At 41.5% G+C, this 23,382-nt stretch overlaps 1 protein-coding gene across 1 annotated transcript in view; it reads right to left on the bottom strand.

Moving 5' to 3' along the window:
* LOC127052399 (cytosolic phospholipase A2 epsilon-like) overlaps window positions 1-13,672 on the bottom strand; it is a 33,112-nt gene extending 19,440 nt beyond the window's left edge. The window contains exons 1-8 of the mRNA XM_050955997.1: window positions 13,646-13,672; window positions 12,863-12,949; window positions 9,748-9,820; window positions 8,725-8,861; window positions 8,177-8,308; window positions 4,479-4,519; window positions 3,671-3,713; window positions 2,595-2,667 (exon numbers count right to left, since the gene is read on the bottom strand). Coding sequence (XP_050811954.1) covers window positions 2,595-2,667; window positions 3,671-3,713; window positions 4,479-4,519; window positions 8,177-8,308; window positions 8,725-8,861; window positions 9,748-9,820; window positions 12,863-12,949; window positions 13,646-13,672 — 613 coding nt within the window. The remainder of the gene's footprint in view (window positions 1-2,594; window positions 2,668-3,670; window positions 3,714-4,478; window positions 4,520-8,176; window positions 8,309-8,724; window positions 8,862-9,747; window positions 9,821-12,862; window positions 12,950-13,645) is intronic.
* Between the last annotated feature and the right edge of the window lie 9,710 nt (window positions 13,673-23,382).

Below are 23,382 nucleotides of genomic sequence, written 5' to 3'. Positions count from 1 at the left end.
GTCCCCCTGAAAAACCTTCCCTGGGGACCCCAAGACCCAAATCCCTTGAGTCTCACAACAAAGGGAAATAATCCTTTTTCCCTTCCCCCCTCCAGGTGCTCCTGGAGAGATACACAGACACAAGCTCTGTGAAACTACACAGAGAGACTCCCCCTCTCTGTTCCCAATCCTGAAAACAAAAAGTACTTTCCTATTCCCCCAGAGGGAATGCAAAGTCAGGCTAGCAATCCAACACACAGATCTCCCCTTTTTTCTTCCTCCCACCAATTCCCTGGTGAGTACAGACTCAATTTCCCTGAAGTAAAGAAAAACTCCAACAGGTCTTACAAGAAAGCTTTATATAAAAAGAAAGAAAATAAGTACAAATGTTCTCTCTGTATTAAGATGATACAACACAGGGTCAATTGCTTAAAAGAATATTGAATAAACAGCCTTATTCCAAAAGAATACAAATCAAAGCACTCCAGCACTTATATTCATGCAAATACCAAAGAAAAGAAACCATATAACTTACTATCTGATCTCTTTGTCCTTACACTTAGAAACAGAAGACTAGAAAGTAGAACTACTTCTCCAAAGCTCAGAGAAAGCAGGCAGCCAGAAAACAAAGACTCAGACACTCAAATCCCTCCACCCAAAGTTGAAAAAATCCGGTTTCCTGATTGGTCCTCTGGTCAGGTGCTTCAGGTGAAAGAGACATTAACCCTTAGCTATCTGTTTATGACAAGAAGTTCTCTACACTGAGCTCAAAGAGACCATTTATTGGTCAATATTATTCTCTTATTATATTTAGAGAAATAGGGGTTGGGTAATCAAGGAAATTTTGAGGTAGGTAATTGACCCTAGAGGTATTGATAGAAATTAGGATAAAATGAAGTTTCACAAGAAGGGGCTCAGATACATCGGGTTTTATGAGATATGAGAACCATTTATTTGCTTCTATTTGATTCCAATACAGCAAACCTATACTAATGTACCATATGTAAGGCTAAGATTTAGTCAGGGGTATTTTTGGTAAAAGTCATGGACAGGTCAGGGCAATAAATAAAAATTAACAGCCTGTCCATGACTTTTACCAAAAATATCCCTGACTAAATCTCTACTTCTGGGGCCCCACTGCTCTGAGATCCCCTGTTGGGAGGGCCTGCTCCAGTGCTGGGAGTTGACTGTCCCCCAGCTGGTGCTCCCAGGGACCACTCTTCAGATGGCCTTTGGGTGCCCCTCGGGTTGCTTCAGCCACCCCGGGAATGCTGCTGCTCGGGGGTTCCCAGGGCACCCCCAAGACTGCTGCTCAGGTGCTTCCCAAAGTCAGCCACACTGGCTGCTGTTCTGGTGGTCCCCAAAGCCAGCTGCCCTGGGTTGTTCCAGTAGTAGCTGGTGTGGCTGGACCTGGAGCAGCCCCTGGGATCGCTACTCAGATGCTGCCCAGGACTGCTGCTCAGGCAGCCCGCGAGACCAGCCGCTACTCAGGTGGTCCCTGGAGCCAGCTGCCCAGGGCTCCCTAGCAGTGGTCATTGCAGCTGTCCCCAGGGACTGCTGGAGCAGCTGTCCCCAGGTCACTCCAGGAGCAGCTAGTGCAGCCAGTGCGCTAGAGCAGCGGGCCCAGCTAAAATAACACATTTTAAAACACAACTTAACACTGAGTATAGACAAGATTTCGCACCTGTAAAATGGTCATGATCAGCCCAGGACCAAAGGTATTTAGGTTCTTGATTTCAAAGGGAGTTAGGGACCTAAATACCTTTGAGCATCTGGGTCTAAATGCTTAATGGGCTTTAAAAATATGTTAATTAAAATGTCTTAACTAACACGTGTTTTTAAACTAGCCTTTTCCCTAGTTTAGACAGGTGTGTTTGTACAATGCCTAGCACAATGGCGCACAATATAAAAATGAACAATAAATTTGAGACTAAATCTGTAAAAAGGCCTCTAAAGGAGACATTCTGAGGTAACATACAGGAAGTTTTCACTGATTTTGTAATATGTTTTTAAATAAAAAACAAAGGAAAGAATATGTAAAAACAACATGACTGCAACACCATGCTTGAGATTTTAATCACAGATAGGTCAGACAATTCTAGTTATAAAATCAATATTAATTCTACACACTTGAATATTTGCCCTAGGCAGATTTCTCTCTGATTACATTAATACCGGATAATATGATTCAATACTTGGAAAATAGTACAACACAATGTAATGTAAAGAAATTGTACTTTTTTCTATATGTTGTATTCTGAATTATTTCCCTTAAGCTATGTAAGCATTTAGTGAAAATCCTTTTGTAATGGACATCGGCTCACACAAGGAAACAAAATGAAGGTTGCTGTCAGAATCATAACTCTAACCCTTATGTGATTAAAATCTCAGCTTCAGTGTTACTTTAAAGGAGTTCACTATACAGATGTATGTGATGCAGTCCATGTAACCGATAACAGTGATTACTCATTTTAAAGTTGATTTTACGAAAGTTGAATCATGTGGAAATATTATTTTATTCCATCTATTTTTTTAATGATTCATAGAATGGCCAATTGCCACAGTAGAATCAATATCTGGTTACTTATAGCCAGTTAATGAAGCAACAATCTCACGTGATGAAGGCTTCCTCTTCTTTTCCTTCTTCTTCTCACCCACCTGAACGTCCAAACAGCAGACTTTGCGAGACTTTAACAGAGCAGAACAATAAAATAATTCATGATCAAGATTATCATGGTTTGAAGTTCTATTTCCCATCCTAGTGTATTACTACTGATGCACAGATTGAGTGCTATGGAGGCAGCATGCTCAGCCCCTAGGAAAACCAAATGTTCTACAATGACCTTGCTATTTGATTATGAATTAAACAGAATGACTGTAGGGAGCCACATATAGTCATCAGCTGTAAGAATGGATGGGTGGTTGTGACTTACAACACAGCTCCTCTGAAGAGTGTGAGGCAGGCCAAACTAACAGCATTCTCAGTATACAGGGAGGGCCACAAAGGACTAATTCAGGTGAAAAAAGCAAATAATGAGAGAAAGCTACTAAGAGAACCAGTATCTCTGGCAAGCAAAGCCCTTGTCGGAAGTCTTATTGTTATGAATGTTTAAGTGCCAGTAAATTGGGGGAATAGTATAGGAACAGAGACTATGCAGAAGCAAATTATTCCTCCACCATTTCATACAGTTTCAGAGGATGGGACTGAATAAAACTATCTGTGGAGGAGCTCACAGCTTTACAGATATCAGTGCCTCCCACTGCAGGAAACAGGGTGAGAATGCTGGCTGTGAGGCAGCTCACCACTATACCACGCCAAATTTTTGCCAGGAGCCGTAACTCTGCAATATTGTAGGAGAGCTAGCTTGGCGGATCTCACAGCTGCTCCAGTCATAGCTCTCCAAACATAATACATGGGTGGAGATGGTGTGAGGCAGATGACTAAGAGGGGAATCACATCTATTTTCAGTCTCAGCCTCTCTCTGAAGGAGTGTTCCTTGGCTTTAAAGCAGCTCATAGTTTCTCTCGTCCCACCGAGGGTTGGAGCCTCTAGCAATTAAAGTTTAATCTTTAATTAAAGATTATGCCATGTGATGAAACCTCCAGGAATACCTCCAATTGGCAAACCTCATCACACCTGCATTATGAGTATTGCTACAGGACAAGAAAGATAACAGAACATAAAGGTTACCACTAGAACTCCATTAGTCACAATGGTTTCAGAGGGATCCGAACTAGGAAGCAAAATGAAAAGTGCTTATTTAGTAACTGATGCAGTATAATTTAACAAGACACTTTTCTCCTGACTGCTATCTGGCTTATCTTAGTTTTGTGCTAAATTCTGGAAGTATTGTGTCTGAACAAAGGAATAATTCTAGAAGCTTCATGGTGCAAGTCTCCCTATACCACTTTGCCATGACACGACCATTATAGCTCATGCCATTCTAGTCATCAAGTTCTGCTAACAAAGATTTCCTACTGGGCCACACCATGTAATTGTTTTCTGACATTCACTAAAATGAGATTACAGTTGGCTTCATTGGATCAAGATTCCAAATGTAAAAGAAGGATTCCAGATAAAACACGGATGCATTCATCAAAGATCCCATTATACCATTAAGAGGACAGTATTGCCCCATTTTTATCAAAGACAAATTATGAAGCTAAAATGAAATTTGAGTTAATACCAGATGCAGGGGAAGACTGTCCCACTAATCACACCTTAATGGATATTCAGCACAGGAAAAACTTAACTAGCTTTTTTAATAACTCTTCCCCCTCTGTGAAATTCTCCTGCCTGTCCATGATTCACTGATGATTCTCCCAGAATGCTCCATTCTTTGACATTACAGATACCATAAATCTCACTGTAAATTATGCTTATTAGTAGTAGTGTCAAAGAATGATGCATTCTGGGCCAATGAAATGGATTAATTCATTAGTCTCTGAATTGTTGCTTCTGTCCCTTACAGATTCTATATCATTTGGCTTTTACTTACATATTCTCCAGTCTGAATTCCACCTCCAACTCCTCATTTCTCTGAAGAAAAAAAGTTAACGTGATTATTATACCAAAGGTTCTCAAACTATGTCCCATGCATTGATAGTGATCTGTGGAGCACTTAGTGGTGGCCCATGGATACCTGTCAGTTCACTTGGTGTTGGCTTCTCCTCCTCGCTTCTAGCTGCTTTTACACAAGCATTACAGCTGTTCATTGCTAAGAAGAGCCTGGATGTCTGTAAAAGCAGCTGTTAACAAAGAGGTGTCAGCTTGCCTTCCTCTACTGGGAACTGCTGTTACATAATAGGGGCGGGGTGAGAGGCGAGGAAGGAGATGTTGTCTGGGATCACTGCCACCAGTGGGACTGGAGTTGCAACTGATCAGTGGGAAAGGAGCTAGAGGCTGTCAACAGAAGGAAGCCTTCTAGCATATGTCTACACTGTAGCTGGGAGGTATGATTTTCAGTGTGGGTAGACAGACTCACACTAACTTGAGCTGAGCTAACATGCTAAACATAGCAGTGTGGATGTCACAGCCTGGGCTACCCATCTGACCCCAAGCCTCCCTGACCCCCTAGGTCTGAGCTTGGGTGGCTAGCTGTCATGGTATAAACCCCTACTCTGAACCTTAGCGTCCAAAAGATGGGGTACCAGCATGAATTCCTCTAAGCTCAATTACCAGCTTAGTACTTGTAGCACTGCCACCAACCAGGAATTCCAGTGCCTCATACACTCTGGTCCCCCCAAAACCTTGCCCGGGGACTCCCAAGACCCAGACCCTCTGGATCTTAACACAAGGAAAGTAAACCCTTTCCCTCACCTTTGCCTCTCCCAGGCTTCCCCTCCCTGGGTTACCCTGGAAGATCACTGTGATTCTAACTTCTTGAATCTTAAACAGAGAGGAAAATGCACCTTCCCCCCTCCTTGTCTCTCCCACTCCCAGACTCTCCCTGAGAGAGACAGTAATCCTAACACAGAGAGAAATTAGCCTCTCTCGCTCTCTTCCCTCCTTTCTCCCCACCAATTCCCTGGTGGATCCAGACCCCGTCCCCTGGGGTCTCACACCAGAATAAAAAACAATTAGGTTCTTAAACAAGAAACTTTTAATTAAAGAGAGAAAAAACAGTAAAAATTATCTTTGTAAATTTAAAATGGAATAGGTACAGGGTCTTTTAGCTATAGATACTGGGAATACCCTCCCAGCCTAAGTATACAAGTACAAATTAAAATCCTTTCAGCAAAATACAAATTTGAACTCCTTCCAGCCAAATACACATTTGCAAATAAAGAAAACAAACATAAGCCTAACTTGCTTTATCTACTTAGTACTTACTATTCTGGACATATAAGAGACTGTATCAGAGAGATTGGAGAGAAACCTGGTTGCACGTCTGGTCACTCTCAGAACCCAGAGAGAACAACCACCAAACACTAACAGCACACACAAAAATTTCTCTCCCTCAAGATTTGAAAGTATCCTGTCCCCTGATTGGTCCTCTGGTCAAGTGACAGCCTGGCTCACTGATCTTGTTAACCCTTTACAGGCAAAAAAGATATGAAGTACTTCTGTTCTATTAACTCTTAACTATCCGTTTATGACACTAGCTCAAAATGCTGCCAGTGCTGCAACTTCCACATAGCTATATTTAGCACACTAGCTTTTAACTAAGCCTATTCCTGCATTGGGAATCACACCTCCCAGCTGCAGTGTAGACCAACTGCTCTGAGGATGTGTCTATACTTCAAGCAGGAGAAGGGGGATGTGAGTCCCAGCGTGAGGAGACGTACTCTCACTAGCTCCGATTGAGCTAGCGTGCTAAAAATAGAGTGTAGCTGCGGCCTGGCCAAGATAGTATGTACATATTCAGAGCAGTTAGCCCCTCATGTATGATGATCAATGGAGTGGAGTCAGATGGCCATGTTCCCTTAAGGGACTGTTCTTGAGGGGACAACAGGAAAGGAGGATGTGCTAGGAGTTAGGCTGAAAGCAACTCAGCCACATGGACAGAGCAGTCCAGAATGTTTAATAGAGTCCTACTTGTTCAACTTAACCTGCATTCAGCTACACTCAGTGGAAATGAGATATTTCCCACTGCTCGCGCTTCCGTAGGTACATTCTCCTTTTAGTGCACTGGCTTGAACAGAGCTTGGAAAGACACCCCCAGCTTTAAGTGTAGACATACCCTGAGAAACATGCAGGGGAACAGTGGAAGAGGACAAGGTCACTTGGCAATCTGCCCAGAGCAGCAGAGTAGAATAGAGTAGAGTAATCTGGAATTAGGGCAGCATGTATGGGGCCTGGAGAAGAAGGGGATCAGCTGGCAGGAAACCATGTCCAAAGAGTGGGAGGGTCAGATGGGAAGAGAGGAGATGAATAATTGAAGAGTGAAAGGATTCTGTGTGATTAGTATAGTCTTTTTAAAAGGACAATACACTTATCACATTAAAGACAGCTAAAAACATATCTACATTCTTTCCAACTATTACTTTTGCATATAAGCAATTGTTGTAGCTCTCTAAGGCATGTTTTGGGATCAGAAATGGGATCACGACTGAGATGTTGGGAGGTGAATGTGACAGTCTCACCAACAGGTTTGGTCCATGATATGAAAAACATTAAAAACCCCTGAACAACATGATAATGCTTCCAGTTCAGAAAAGCCCTGTTGCATGTATAAACTTGACCCCAGAACAAAAAGTGCTGTTGCAAAGTTACCTTCAATTTTTTGCAGCAGATGCAGACTACCACTATTTTTTAGTCTTAAAACGCCTCCACTATACCTGACATTATTTTGCAATGCAGGAGCTGCTCTCACTGTTCGTGTCTGTGTGGGGATACTTTATATAAATACTATAGTCCTGTGCTCCTTTTGCTTTGACCTCTCTAGGCATTGTGAAAAGTACACAGAGATTCTCCACATGAACACACAAAGGATATTCTCATCTCTCCTACCTAGCCAATACTCTTTACCTTAGCACTCATAGTACCAATGCCAGTGAGGTGGCTTGGACATAAAACACCTGCTATATCTCTTGATACTAAGCTTTCCTGTTAATTGCCCCTTCACACCAGCTGTATATTACATTGCAAGTGATCATTTAGGAAACCTGTTAAAAAAAAGATACAACTTTCCAGATGTGACTTTCAAATTTGCATTCTAAATAGGAATTTATACAGCTAGTTGTCAATTTAAGTGATCGGCTGTGCAATTTAGACATCTTATTTAGGTAGCCACGTGCCAAAATTAGTGTCACAGTGTATAATTATAAGCTATGCGTGAACTAGTACTAGATACAATTGAGTATTGGTTCCAGATCTCAGAGCTACTACCTCATAATTGCTGGGTTGGTGCCAACAAGCTGTGACAGAGAACTTTGAGTGATACTCGTTGGAGGGGAGAATAATATCCAGTAGGGTCATCTTTGGTGGCAAACTCATCAAAGAGACTGCTTTGCAAAGAGCATCCCACTTTCACCAGCCTCCATTGCCCAAGAGCGCGGAGGCAAAACCCTTGAGTATAATGGAGGAAGCAACAGCAAAGAGGCCTTTCCAGCGGGTTAGAATGACAGACTACTATGGTGGGAAATCCAATACACAGGAAGGAAAACAGTAATACATTCCAAATAGTAGCGGAGGCAGAAAACCCAGGAGAGTGTGTCCCTTTCTCCCAGCCCTCCCTGTTATTTCATACATCACCTGTGGGTCAGACTTAAAGTACATGAGAACTCTTTCTCCAAGTGGAAGTTTAGCCACATCAAAGCGCACAGTAAAGAGGTGATCGTCCTGGGTAACATCATCCTCATCGTAGACACCCAGCTCCAGCACATTCTGGGAAAGGAGGAGAGTGATTTTAGAAAGTCTGCATTCTGGCTTTCACAGAGCCCAGAAAGCAGGAAATCCTGGGGAAAATCTTGTGACAAAGAGAGGGTGAAAGAGAAAGAGCGTGTATGGTGGGAGAGAGGAGGAATGAGGAAATGATGCAAAGATCTACCTTTGAAAAAACATCTTCTACCTCTAAGTAATGTGGGTTTTCCCCAGCCCAAAGCTAGGCATGTGGCTGACTGATACATTTGGCTTCCACAGCCTGGTGCAAGATGACAAACTTCTGAGTCGAGATGTGTCATTTCACATCTTTCTGCATCTCTTCCTGCCAGCCAGGAACATTACCTGCATCCTTTCTGCAGGAGAGATACCTGGCAGGAACGCTCTAGAGCACAGATTGGAGGAAGTTCTCAGGGCCTTACCTTGACCTGACTCTGGATCCTGTAGTAGAAGGTTTCATTCCAGACTGGGTCTTTGCAGTTGTTGATGGTTTTAGTCCAGAACTTTTCGGCTGAAGCTGTCGGTAGCCAGAGGGTCACATAGCAATCAGATTGGCTTACTGCATATTAAAAACAAAAACAACCTTGCTAAATGACAACACAGCAATTTATGTAATGCTAATTGGCACTAGGTGAATGAACACACTGAATAAAATTAAAGTCTTCATGTCTGTCCAACATATCCAGTCCAGTCCAAATAATAGGGACAGAGAAGAGGAGGAAATTGATTCTTCTTTGTAGAACTGCCACAAGAGCCACAATAAACACATTGTTTAAAGAAGATTTTCCATTCTATACAATGAAGCAGTCATTTTTTTAATTAAGCTTTTTATTTTATTTTTTTTTAAAAGCATGAATATTTTTTATAGCTTGTGAGAAGGAACACAGCTATATTGTACCAATTTATGCCTGGCCCTAACATATGGGCACAGTGTGGGGGAGAGCACAAGGAATCTCCCGCACCCTTGCACAACCTACATAAGGTCATCCGACGAAGTGGGTATTCACTCACGAAAGCTCATGCTCCAAAACATTTGTTAGTCTATAAGGTGCCACAAGACTCCTTGCTGCTTTTACAGATCCAGACTAACATGGCTACCCCTCTGATAATAAGGTCAGACACAGTTGCAGTCCTTGCTTTCAGTGGAGAGCAATAACTGCTTTCTCAATTTCCCTCTGAGCATGAGGAGAAGTGTGGAATAAGTGCAAGCAATTGCCCTGTCTGCTCCTCTCCACTCTGGCACTTCACCCTAGATCAGCACACAAAGTAAAAATGCTGCATCTCTTAAAAGGGTGCAGCAGTGGGTGGATTCCCTCTGGGCACTGGGGAAATCTAGGAGTCCTTATTCTTCCCTGGAGGAGTTCAGGTCCCCCTGGAGCAGAACAGCTCAGCACCATTCCCAGCACAGAACTACGTGGAACCTCTAGATCAGTAAAGTTACTCACAGGCATCTGTCTGATGGAGATTCCTCGCCCTTATGACTCTTACAGTGAGCAAGTAACAAGGAGATGATTCTGTCTGCAGAATAAACATACAAAAGGCAAGGATGAATGTTAAAATGTGGGATTTATCTATTAGATCAAAATGGTCAGGAGGAAGGGAGAAATACACCTTTACTCTGATATAATGTGGCCCAATATAACATGAATTCAGATATAAAGCGGTAAAGCAGCACTCCAGGGGAGTGGGGCTGCGCGCTCCAGTGGATCAAAGCAAGTTCGGTAGAACGTGGTTTCACCTATAATGCGGTAAGATTTTTTGGCCCTTGAGGACAGCATTGTATTGGGGTAGAGGTGTACCTAACATATGAACAACCTGCTCAGGCAACTTCTGTATGATAATAAAATGATCAGCAAATGTATTTTACTACTAATCATCTAAGCCAGGTTCTGTGATTAAAACAATATGAGACACAGATTCATACAATTAGGGGAGCTTGGTTTGGTTTCTAACTAAAGTCCAGTTGTGTTAGATTGTATAATTCAGGGCCTAGTTGGGAGCTGGATTTTTCACATAGCTTTTAGGTGAGAAAAGGGAAAATTGAAGAGGTTTTTACAAATGGTACAGTTTTAGTTCTTTGAGATTCAGCTGCCACTGGCGCAGCACATGTGGTTTGGGAGTCAGGGAAGTGGCCGCTATTCTCAGCAGAGCTCTTCTTAGTGCGTTCAAGCCTGTTACAGGCAATATTTACTGCAGGGTCCCCAAGTTGCTTCTAATCTCAATTTTGGTTCTCTCTACTTTGATACCTCCCTTATGCTACTCCCCATGGCATATTAATTCCTTTGAAGTGATGTCTTGTAACTGCATGAGAGCACTGAGCTAAGCTCTGTGATTTCAGTGTACAGAGATTTGTGAGAATCTTTCCTTTAATTTTGAATCACCTGGGTTTGGACCCTTGGAGTTCGCCCCAGAAATCTGAAGTGAAACTACCATGTTTAACCCTGTTTCACATAAAAATCCTTCATCTCCTTTACCCAGCTGTTTAATTACTTTTAACCAGACTGCATCTCCTAGGGTGAGATTTACCATTTCTCCCCCGAACTCTCACATTGCTCCCCTGATCCTTTCTTGGGGTCCTCTTCATTTCCCCCATTTTATTTATTCTTTTCATTCAGTTCACACTTTCCTTACTACTAACCCTCCATTTCAAAGGTTCCAGAAAGGAAAAAAACAAAATAGGACACAAAATTAATTGGCAGTAAATCATAACTAAAAACGTTCCAACTTAACATACTGAACATAATGCAAGTAATATACTCAAGAGATCTCAAAAGATATTGTGAGGGCTTAAATAATTAATGGACGGAATGAAACAGTCTTTACTAATGCAAATCTACCATTTAAATCAATGGCAGTTTTGCCTAAAGAACGCTTGAAGGATTTGATTCAAAGTTTATAAAGCAATTTTTGATCCGTGGATGAAAGACTCTAGGGAAGTGCAGCATTATTTTTATATTAATGTATTACATCCAGTTAATGAACAGGAGGTGGACATTTCTTAAACAATCAGTATGATGTTTGTAACTCAATATTTTGTGATCCCACCTGACAAAAAGAAGTGGTGTTTCCTAAATAGTTTAATAAATGCCATCATATTAGAGATAGATTCTCTTAATTCTACTAATTTGCCCATGGAGATTCAAGAGAAAACCAGACAAATCCTTCATGATCTGAGAAAATATTATTCAATGTTAGCATATTCCCTTTATTGCTAACAAAGTCTGTCATTTACATATATAATTTTTAATCTATTCAGCCATGCCACATTCAGAGGCTCCATAATAAAAGTGTTTTCTACAGTGGATGGACAGAGAGCAATAGGACAATTTTTTAACTCTTTTATGTACTATGGATAGGGTGACCAGACAGAAAGTGTGAAAAATCGGGACAGGGGATGGGGGATAATAGGAGCCTATATAAGAAAAAGACCCAAAAATTGTGATTGTCCCTATAAAATCAAGACATCTGGTCACCCTAACTATGGATTAACCAGCACCCACTGCAGTCAATGGCAAAACTCCCATTCACTTCAGAGATGCAGGATTAGGTCTTAAATATTAACATACATAAAATATAAATATCCAGGTTTGGTTTGTCCTGCGCCTGTACGGAGGGCTGGACTAGATGACCTCTCCAGGTCCCTTCCAGCTCTACATTTCTATGATTCTACAGTTAAGTGGCACGTCAAATAAATCAGAGCTGTGTTTAACAGATTGGTTTATAGGGCCTGATTTTCAGTCATCAACCTCCACTTAGGTAAACAAAAGCACTTTTGCAGGTACAAACAAACTTGAACAATTCCAATTTGCACCTCAGCCAAAATGGATAATCAGCACAGACACATGAACGCTGTATATTCCTCAGAGGAGATCATCAACTAATGAGACCAGTGTGGTCTCTATACCATGCCCTGGTTTAAAGCCAGGGACCAAGTGATATGCAAGGATTCTGGATGACACTAGCATCACCTTCTCAATACACTTCACCAACAAAAGGGAAGGTTAGAGACTAGATGAAAACTGGAGAGTTTGCCAGCATGAAAAGATGTCTTCTTGAGTAAAGCTGGTACCTTGACTTCCCCTGAAGGATTTAATATAATGTGTATTAATTCCCCCAGAAGTTCTGTGTTGTGATGACTTTCCCTCCAGCAGAGGTCAGAAGTAATGCTGATCCATAAAACTGGGGTTTGCACCATTTGAGAAACTGATGAGACACTGTGCCAGATTCATTGAAGGTGCAAATAGCTTCACTTCATTGATGTCAATTACCCCTCACACCAGCAGTAAATTTGTCCTCGTCTGTAGTAATACATATTTTACACTAGAAAGTTTGTTTAAACCAATCCCTTTTCAAGTAACAGAGATACTAAAAATTTTCCATGCACCAAAGCTACAAAACTTTAATATCAACAAAGAATGTTTCAAATGTTTAACATCAGCATGTTTCACTCATGAAGCTGGGATTGCTTAGCCATTAAGGATCTATTCAAATGATCAATTTCCCTCCTCCAGCATAAATAACCCTAACATGGTTTGATTTTGAAATTCTCTTTTATAGTACCTTATTGTCAACAGTCCCCTCCACTGTCCACAGATTCCTCTCCTTGGCCTCTCCCATTCCCAATGGATTAGTCTTAGCATTCAGGTCCTGAAGCAAGAGAGGGAAATGGTAACACTGAAAAGAAACTTCTCAACATCCAGTATCATTCACCATTATAAATGTGTAACTGCTATAACAAAGGCTGAAAAGCCCAAATTCAGAGCTGTAGATCACAGAGCCCCAGAATGTGGCAATGCTCATCTGGTGCACTAAGTACTACGTCATTTTGTACACCCTAGTTACTTTAATTGGTATGATTGTAGGCACAAAAACCACATCAGTGCCACTGTACGAAACAGCAGAGGATGACGGATTCTCTCAGCTGTGGCTATAAAAGGAACAGTAAACCTGCTCCCTGTAGACTCACCTGCCTTGCTTTCTACTGAATCTCAGCTACCTGCTCCCTCCCTAGGGGCTAATCTTATCACATTTTAAAATAACATTTTAAAACAAGAAAAACATGAAACACACAAAAAGCCCCAGGTGATCTGATATTTTTGTAAGTGAATCTCTCTCTCTCTCCAAAGAGGTTTCCCCCTCCTCCCAGCCTGTTGTCATTTCTCATTGAGAGTGTAAGTTCCCTGAAGCAAGGACCTTCTCCCCTGTCTGGAAAGAGCCACACACAACAATTAATGTAATAATAATTAATGACCAAGCAGGATGAACAGCACCTGCTTTGTGCTGTACACACCCCAGTGGGCTGGAATTTCAAGCAATCTTATTTTGTCGTAGGGGCTTTCTTACCTGAGGTAAACTGGCACATAATTCCATTGTGGTATCTGTAACATGCAAGTCGGATGTGACCAATGGCACTTGAATACCACATCCAACACTCTTAAGACGTATTTATAGTTTTTAAACCGGCAGAAGCAACTGAGCAGCTGTTTTATAAACTGACTCAGAGCTCCACCCCTCTCTGACTTTGCAAACAAAAAGAATTTTCCCCCATTTCCTCACCCTAGGAAGGTGAATCTTTTGGGTGACTGCAAAGGGAGAAGATTTCTCTTGCAGATGCAGTGATTGGAGGACAGGAGATGCTGAAACCACAGTTCCCTATTCTTCCCAGTGATGGGGTTTTTAGGAAATAGTAATAAATGATAACAAAATTTTTTTTTCCATTTATACTGCACTTTTCCTCTCAAAGGAATCCGAAAAAGTCCTGTGTAAACTATGCACTTAGAGCACCACTGAAACCCAAGTACCTCTGATTGTAGATAGTGATAACCAATTAGCAGACAGCATGGTAGGGCCCAAATCCCACATGAACTTGATGACAAGGAATTATCAAAGACACTGGTCTTCTGTATCTTCATGAGAGGTCAAAACAGCTGGATATAAATGATAGTCTTTGGCTAGGCTGTCATCCTAATAGCATTGGCCAAGAACAAGAAACTGCAGGCCTCTTGAGTTGAACTGCTTAAAACTGTTCTGAGTGTCCTCAAGATCCCTGACCTACATGGCTGTCCTGCTCAACTCTAGGGAGGCAGGGGTCTGTGGGGAATCAGGTCTACTCTATAAATTTACATCGGTATAACTACATCACTCAGGGGTGTGAAAAATCCACATCCCTGAACGATGCAGTTACACCGACATAACTTCCAGGGTAGACAGCACTATGTCAACAGGAGAGCTTCTCCTATCAACATAGCTACTGCATCTTGTGGAGGTGGATTAACTACGTCAAAGGTGGAAGCTCTGCCATCGGCATAAGTAATGTCTTCACTAAAGTGCTAGAGCAGTGCAGCTGCGCCACTGTAGCATTTGAAGTGTAGACCTGCCCGAACTCTATACAGTATAGAGAAATTAGTGGGGTGTAGCGAAGGGGCCCCACTCCCCCTCGCTCCTGAGGGACATAGGCCAGAGAAGGTGCGGCCACTGGCGAGGCCCCGCGGCCTGTCCCCGCCCCCCGGAAGTCAAGGGGCGGGACCGGAAGTACAAAAGCCTGGCCCCAGCGCTCAGTTAGGAGGAGGCTGCCAGAGAAGGCAGACGCTAGGGCCCGAGCTCCTGCTGGGCCCGGCCTACCACGTGCCCGGTACCCAGAGAGGTACTGGCCTGACCTCACCTGGGGCCAGTACTCAGAGGAGCAGACTGAGCGGTCGGCCTGTGGAGGAGCTGTCTGGACCTCCCGACACCCGGTACCCCGAGGAGTGGACTGGACCTCCGGACACCCGATACCCCGACGAGTGGACTGGACCTCCCGACACTGGACACCCTGAGGAACCCATGAACTGGGACTCCCCGGACTACGCTGGCAGAGGTCAGGTACCCAGTGAGGGGGAGGTTGGAAGTGGCCAGGGGGCAGCCGACCCCAGTCAGGCTGCAGGCTCACCTGAGCCGATGGCAGTATGTTTCGGTCAGGATCCCCCACTGACCACTAGCGGTGTTGACCACTACTAGGGCCCCGGGCTGGAACGCAGTGGAGTGAGAGGGCCTGCGTTCCCCCTGCCACCCCTTCAAGGGTGTCAGACTCCCCCTCCCCTGACCGGGGGAAGCTATATACTGTTCCCCTGTGCTCAGCCCCGCTGACGAGGCCTGAGCCTAGACTGTGTGTGTTGCCCCACCCTGCCCAAGGGCCTGGGCGTACTTATATGCTGTTCCCCTGTGCTCAGCCTCACTGACGAGGCCTGAGCCTAGACTGTATGTGTTGCCCCGCCCTGCCTAAGGGCCTGGGCCACTTGCTAAGTGTTGTGGGTTCACTCCGCCCCGCAGCAAGGGACGGGCCCCAAGTCGACGGAGCACAGTGGGCCGGTGTGGCTCCCCTCCGCCCGCAAGGAGGGTTGAGCCCCGGCGCCGCTCTACTACATGGGGCAGCTGGGTATCAAGGGACATTGGGGTATTTAGCAGCTTCACAAGGCATTGGGGGAAAGGAGTATCCTTTAATGTGAAAAAGGTCCTTAACCTTTTCTCCTGGCAGAATCAAAGTGGCTCCAAACTGAATTACAGAAATGCTTTAACTTGTCAGCTTGTATTGACTAAAAATTAGAGCTGGGCAAAATTCTTCATCCAAAATTTTTTTCACTGAAAAAATGCAGATTCAGGTCAACTGAAACATTTTGTGAATTCTGGCTGAATTCACTGAATTGTTTCAAAGAAAAAAATGGAAATATTTTGTTCTGACATTTTCAGAATGAAATATTTCCATTTTTCAATTCCAAACATCTTTTTGTTTAGAATTTTACTGTAATTTAATTTTTTTAAAAGGGTTAACAAAACCTGAAAGGAAAACAGAACATTTCATTTAAGGTTAAACTAAACATTGAGTTTGACCAGAAACAATATTTTTTAAATTATTTTTAAGTTCAGCCACCAAATTAAAAAAAAAACAAACAGTTATTTGCACATCTCTATTTAATATATAAATGTTTAATGTTAAGGGATTCCTCTCCACTGTGTTTGCTTGTTTGTTGCTCACTAACCTCTGCGTCTGCCATTAGCGCTTAAATCACTGAAGGAGTGATCAGGAGTTCAAGGAACAAGGTCAAGCTGATGTCTGAATTACCTGGCTCAGGAACCTCAAAGACCGGATCTTCTAACTGCTACAGACATAGTATCTGGGAACAAGGACTTAGAATCTAATTCAGAGGCCAATTTCTTCAGTATATTCCCTGCCATTGCTGTTGGGAGTTTTTTCTCTTGGCCCTGTTTGTTCACTTGGCATCAGGGAGGAGCTGAATGTTTGAAAATGACTTGTGACGACTCCAGACAATTACATGAGGTTTCCTATAATAAGGGTAGGTTATTATCTCTTTCAGTGCCTGCTCAGAACTTGAAGACAATGCCATCACTTATGCAGAGATCTGAAATTCACCAGGGTTTGCTACTCTGTAAAGAACAGAACTATGAGCCAGTTGCCAGCGTCAGCTACAACTGTGATTCCTGTTTTGCCTTTCTGGTTTGCCTGGAATGGAGCAATAGATTGAAGAATTTCCAGGCATGCAAAACTGTTTGTATATTTCCAAATTTATTGAAACATAGGTGCAGCTAGGATTACCAAGAAGTACATTACAAATCTGTTACATAAATTAGAGACAGTCTTTCCCTGCCTGCCATGCCAAATAATTTGGCAACTGGCATAGTCAACACAATATTGTAATTCTTGCTATGGGCTACATTATTTCAAAACACTGCAGAGTATAACACCTACATGCATTGTGCAATTTCTCTGTATGCAGGCTGCAATAATATAGCACTGTGAAATGCCTTTTTTATTTAGGTCACATTCTATAATCGCTCTTGCTGATAAGTAGAGAGAGTGGGAAACAGTTTTCCTGTCCCATGAATATTTTCAAAAGTTCAAAAAATTTTCCCAGCTCAAATCAGGATGAAAAAGTGAAATCTCAAAACTATACACTGACAGAAAAACATTTTTTTTTTAATTTTGGGTCAATCGAATCTTTGATTTCAATAATTTAGAAATGTTTTTGATTTTGACCCTATTTGAAACTCTTTTCAGTCTAATTAGCTTACATTTTGAAATGAAAAGTCTTGAACCAGAAAACTGAAATTGAGAAAATGTTGAAACAAAATGTCTCAACAATTCAGAAACCTTTTTTCTCAGCACTGGGAAATTTGTTGAACCCAAACTTGTTTCACAAACAGTTTTGGTTTTGATGAACTGGTGTTTCTTGACAAATTCCTGAGCAGCTCTACTAATAAGCATCATATGTATACTCCTTGTAATTCTGAATTAGGTGCAAAACAAACATCTCTCTGACATAAACATATCTTATTATATTTAAGAATATTTTATGCTTTAGGAGAGGATTTAATGGGAAGTCTATTGCTGTGGAGAATCTCTGTAGAATGGGAAGAGTGCCTTAATTTATGTTCCATAGAATGCATCAACTACAGTTGCAAAGAAGTCCAGAATAAAATCTAATTTCTAGTGTTAGGTAATGTATTTACTTAATATAGTTATCTTTAAATTTTACCCTGTTTAATCATGAATGTTGGCACCCTCAGGATGTACAGTTAGGGCCTGATTCTCTTCTGTTCTGTATCTTATGCAGTCATTATATTAGGGCAAAATGAGTAAATCAGTAGCACTTTAAGTTGGCAGCGTTCTACATCCATTTGGCAATGATATAATTGACTCTTTAATGTGCAGGGAAATAGAAAAATAGGCCCTTAGGCTATGTCTAGACTAAAATTTGTGGCCCTATTTTAACAAGAGTTAATTGATTGCTGAGTAAATTAACACAGCTACATAAACAAGTCTTGATAATCTACATACATTTGCTTTAAGACACAAACATTTGTGGTTTAGGCTAGTATACAAATGTTTGCGGAGCATCTGGACTACCATTTATAAATGTGTTAGTGAATTTCCATTAACTGGCGATCAGTTAACTGGAGTTAAATCACAATCTAGGTAAATTTCAAAGGAACATAACCTTCCTGGAGAGAGAGAGCCCCACCTGTGTCAATATTTCATTAGGTCTTCAAGATGGTTTGGCTAGACATTCAGATGCAGCCTGGCCAAACTCGCTTGAATATAGGAAACCATGTCACATATCTACCGTTAATTAAAACACAGTTTTCTGTTCCATTACAAACCTCTTCTATCAATGACTCTATCAACCCAGGGGCACTAAGTTGCCTTATCAGATGCCACACACTTGCTCAATGCACTGAATCAATGGCCTGATGGAAGTCTATAAAAAATGCTGCACAGAGCTTATTAAATTCAACCATCTTCTCAAAACGTTATCTCAAGGTGAAGATCTGATCAAGAGTGGGATGACTATGTCGAAAGCCACAGTAAGTATCCCGGCCTTTGCCACATCGACTCAGAAGCAAAGACTTCCCTTTGCCTCTAAAATTGCTATATTTATCACTCGTTTTGAACAGACCCAAAATAATACTCTTCTTCTAGTTATTGGGGGATGATATTAGTGCACCAGACTGGCTGGAAGAATCTATGCAGCCCCATCACAACAATACTCTCATTTGTCTTTAGCAACTCAAGGGTGATGTTACAAACTGCTGGTGCCTTCCCAGACTTGAGCCAATGGACTGCGATCTGAATCTCATCTTGATTGAAGGCAGGTGGCTGAATCAGAACCTCCTGCCACACTTTCAACTGGCAGAAGTCAACAATTTGAGTCAAAACAGGACCACAAATGCTAATCTCTGAGGCTTGTCTAGGCGAGGACAAAGGTATTTTATTCAGTCTATTTATCTTAGTCAAGCTAGTTTAACTCAATTGGCAATGTCATTTAACACAAATGTCAGTACAGTTTAACTTTAGCTTCATTCAAATATGTTAATTATAGCTGAGGCAGAACCTTAGGCTATAAATTGATCTGCTAAAGCTTGATTGAAAAAAGCACCTTTTTCCTAGTCTAGACCAGAGCAGAGAAGCCATCTGAGGATTTGGCATGAAACAGGAAATAAATTCTGGTTCCTGGGTTAAGCTTATTCAGAGTCAAGAGGGCAGTTCATCCCTGGCACAGTTCCAGTGGAGAGCTGCTCAATCACTGAAGAATTTGTAAATTCATATCTTAAATATTAAGGGCCAGATTTACGAAGATATTTAGGTGCCCAATTATTAGCTATACCCCAGTGGGATCTAGAAAAGCACATAAGCAGTTTAGGCACCCAACTCCCTTAGGCACTTTTGGAAATTCTACTAGCTGCCTATCTGCATCTTTAGGTACCTAAGTACCTTTGTAAATTAGGCTTTAAAAAATTACACGGTATGAGGATCAGTACTGACATCAAAGCAAGTAAAATTCAAAAAATACTGCAAAGAACTGGGTGTGCTGAAGAAGCATCTTCTGCTTACATTTTCCAGGCCCAATGCAGACCAAATGGACACTGTTTCAGAAACCCATGTCTTTACAAATACTTTACAGATGCAAGAAATAGACACGGACTTTGACTTGATGAGCTTACAGTCTAGTACTGGAGAGGGTGAGAAGAGTAGGGAAACAAACAGTAGGGAGAGATGAGTGAGGAGGTATTATAGCGATAAAAATCACCCAGCTACTCCGTTAAGGCATATGCACATCTTTGTTCAAGTCATGCCCTCCAGTAATAATAAATAGTAATTACACTGCTCTACAGCCAAAATGCTTCTGAAATAAGAGTAGTCCAACTTTACTAATTCTGGGTCACTAAGAACGAAAATGATGCTTAAAATTGTTGATTGGCTCTAGTTTTCAAGATGTGCTATTGGGTCAGTATATACGACCCTTGACTTGGGAATGGCGGAGGATAAGTGAGTTATAAAGGGAAGGGAGCTCAATTTAAACCAGAAATGACTAAAATACATCTTTGACTGGATCTATGAATAAATCTATGACGGGGTTTGGACAGTACTTGCTTTTTAGGCAAAACAATGAATGATGCAATCTGAAGCTGGTATTGCGTCATACATGATATGAATTGCATCATGTTATTCCTAGTAGTCATGGATGATGCAATCATAATGAAGCTTACGTCACTCTGCTGAACAAATTGCCCTATATCAGCCTTAGAAATCATACAGTGTTGTGCTCTCTTATTTGTCAGTGTTTGATTTGCAAAGGGACACATTTCTGTTTAGCCAAAGTGAGCAGAGATGCCTCGTACTTGTGTGAACAGTGCAGATAACTTCTGCTATGTTTGTGGTGAAGTGACTTTTGCATCACAAAAGCGCAATATAACCACTATGGTTAAGAAAGCCTATCACCTTTATTTTGGCTGCAAAATTGGAGATCAGGACAAGAGGTGGGCCCCACATATATGCTGCAACACTTGTGCAACAAATCTTCACCAGTGATTGAACAGGAAAAGGAAATCTATGCCTTTTGCAGTGCCAATGATTTGGAGAGAGCCAACAGATCATACCAGCAATTGTTACTTCTGCATGGTGCCTCCAGTTGGGAAAGGTGTGTCAAAGAAGAAAAAGTGGACTGTGCATTATCCAAACATTCCATCAGCTATACGCCCAGACCCCATGGAGAAGGACTGCCGGTTCCTGATGCACCAGAATCATTCTCACTTGAGTCAGACGAGGAAGAGGAAGAGGATGAAACTTCTGGTCCTGAACCATCAATGTCACAGGACCCACATTTTCTCCCATCCTCCTCCTCTGAACCACACCTCATAACACAAGGTGAACTGAATGACCTTGTCAGGGTTTTGGAACTACTCAAGAGTAAGGCAGAGCGGTTGGGCTCCAGACTACAGCAGTGGAATCTCCTGGCAGGCTATCAGGGCAAATGGAGCCCATTGATGCTTGGAGACTATTGCTGGACAGTGACAAGAGATGCTCCATTTAATGAATACAAGAGACAAGCCAAGAAGCACTGAGTAGACACTGAATAGGACTAAACTATGCACATAATAGTTTTTTGCCTTTTGTTTCATAATACATTTTATTTATGTAACCCTTTTGCTGATTCTTAAAGTGTTACATAAACAGGACTGGTGAAATATTATCATGTAAAGCAACCATAAACACATGAAAAGACCTAGGTTTACAATTTATGATTAAAACTCTACTATCTACACAATATACATAGACATAAAATGTAAAAATTTAAATATCTTAGAAACAGTAGCCAATCAGTTGTTTTAATTGTCATATTTGAATTCAGCACATCAAAATACATAATAAATATCAAATTTTATCTCTGAAGCAGACGACTTCTCAAAAATTGTAGACCAGTATTATTAACTGACTTCTTAAGGACACCATGGAAAAAATGAGTCTTTCAGAGGGAACAGATAGAACAAACAGAATGTAGAGGCTTAGTGGATCAGAACCAGGAAGGTAATTAAATTTGTTCCAAACTGTGATATTAACTCCTTCCTTCTTCCTTATCCCACTTGCCTCACCTCCATCTTACTGTCCATATCTCCAACCAGACAAATGTCCAGCCCCATTCAGTATAAAGAAAGGTTCAGGAACATTGGCTGTGCAGATCCCAGGGAGCTCCTGACGTTGTGAAGACATGATGTTGCTGAATCTCCTCTGGCTAATCCCTATGGAAATTCTCTTCTTCTCAGGGGCAAATATTTATATCAAATATGCTGAATCATTACAATCTTTAATTTAAATATGCAATGGGAAGGTATATATCTGAACAGCACATGGGAGTACTAGTCACACTGGGAGACAGTACACAGTATCTTATTTCATCAGGGAAAGTACTCATTTACGCTTCTTATCCATTATTATATGGTGCTGAGCACAATCCAGGCATTCAGAAAGCATACACGTATCCTTGGCAACAAGTTGGATCTGCAATAATTTGCTAGCCCAAAGCAACACTTCACTCTGTGGAAACTAGTTGTCTAACTAAATCAAACACAGGTGTAAGTGGTTGGGTTGGATTTCTGAGATCAGAACTCAATAGCACAGCCTTGCTTTTAATTAATTAATTAATGTGAGCTGATGGCATATTTTACTGCAAAGCATGGCTCCATCAAGTTAATAATGGCTCTTTATTAGCACACTCTAGCAGTGGTGGCTCTTGGTAAACTGAAATACATTATGTAATGAAATCACCATATTCTAGTAAATAGTGTAAGAGGAAAAGGAAAAGTAGGCACTACAGTTCCAGAGTGCAATGCATAGCTGTGTTGTTTACAGCAATGTTCCCCAGAATATAATGAAAATACTAACTGTGATATTTAGGGCCCCATCCTCAGCTGCTCTGAATCAGCACAGCTCCATTTAAGTCAATGCAGCTACACTATTTATACTGCTTGAGGAGTTGGTCCCATAGGGTCTACTGTCATAAGTAGATGCTCAACTAAGAACACAGTTTGTCCTTTTTAGATATCATAACACTATATGAATATATGATGATGAAGTGCAGTAAAATCCCACAAGGAGTGTAAAGCATAATCTATACTCCTTGTGCAGAGGGGAGTTAACGATGGTATACATCCTTCTGCACAAGTTACAGGCTGCAGGAAATCATTCTTCAGATTTGACTTACTGTGGATAACATTTGTAAACCATACCAAATTCAATTAAGGGGAATCACATGCCCCCAGATCAACTCACATATCAGGCTGTTCAAAAAGATAGCGGAAATCAGGGTAACTGTGGATAGTTTGTTCCTTTATTCACTATACTCATAACGAGGCTTTGTTTGTTATGCTCTTTGTCCCAATAATAGCTGTATTATTATCACAAAGAACATGATGTGATCATGAAATATGTCACTGAAGTGCATCAGTTGAATATATGAGCAGAGGCTGATTTTACCTTTTGCACATAACCCTTTATTGTGCAACATATCAAAACATTAAATATTTGCTTATAACATTTCATCCCAAGTGGTGCAAGTGCTGTGGCTAAAAACAATCAATCATTTTCTTCACAGCAAGGATTGGAGGTTCAAATGGGTGATATTTCTTATGTTGTTGATGTGGCATACAGAGCATCTTATTTCAGATTAAAGCTAGTGAGCTTACAATAGAAGGTGTTGCAGAAAAGGAACAAAAACACAGATTTATTCACAACTCCTGAGTTCTTAAAA

Source organism: Gopherus flavomarginatus, chromosome 5 (genome assembly GCF_025201925.1).
Source record: "Gopherus flavomarginatus isolate rGopFla2 chromosome 5, rGopFla2.mat.asm, whole genome shotgun sequence".
Classification (NCBI taxonomy): domain Eukaryota; kingdom Metazoa; phylum Chordata; order Testudines; family Testudinidae; genus Gopherus; species Gopherus flavomarginatus.
The sequence above is the reverse complement of the archived record's forward strand: the minus strand, read 5'-3'. Positions and strand labels throughout refer to the sequence as shown.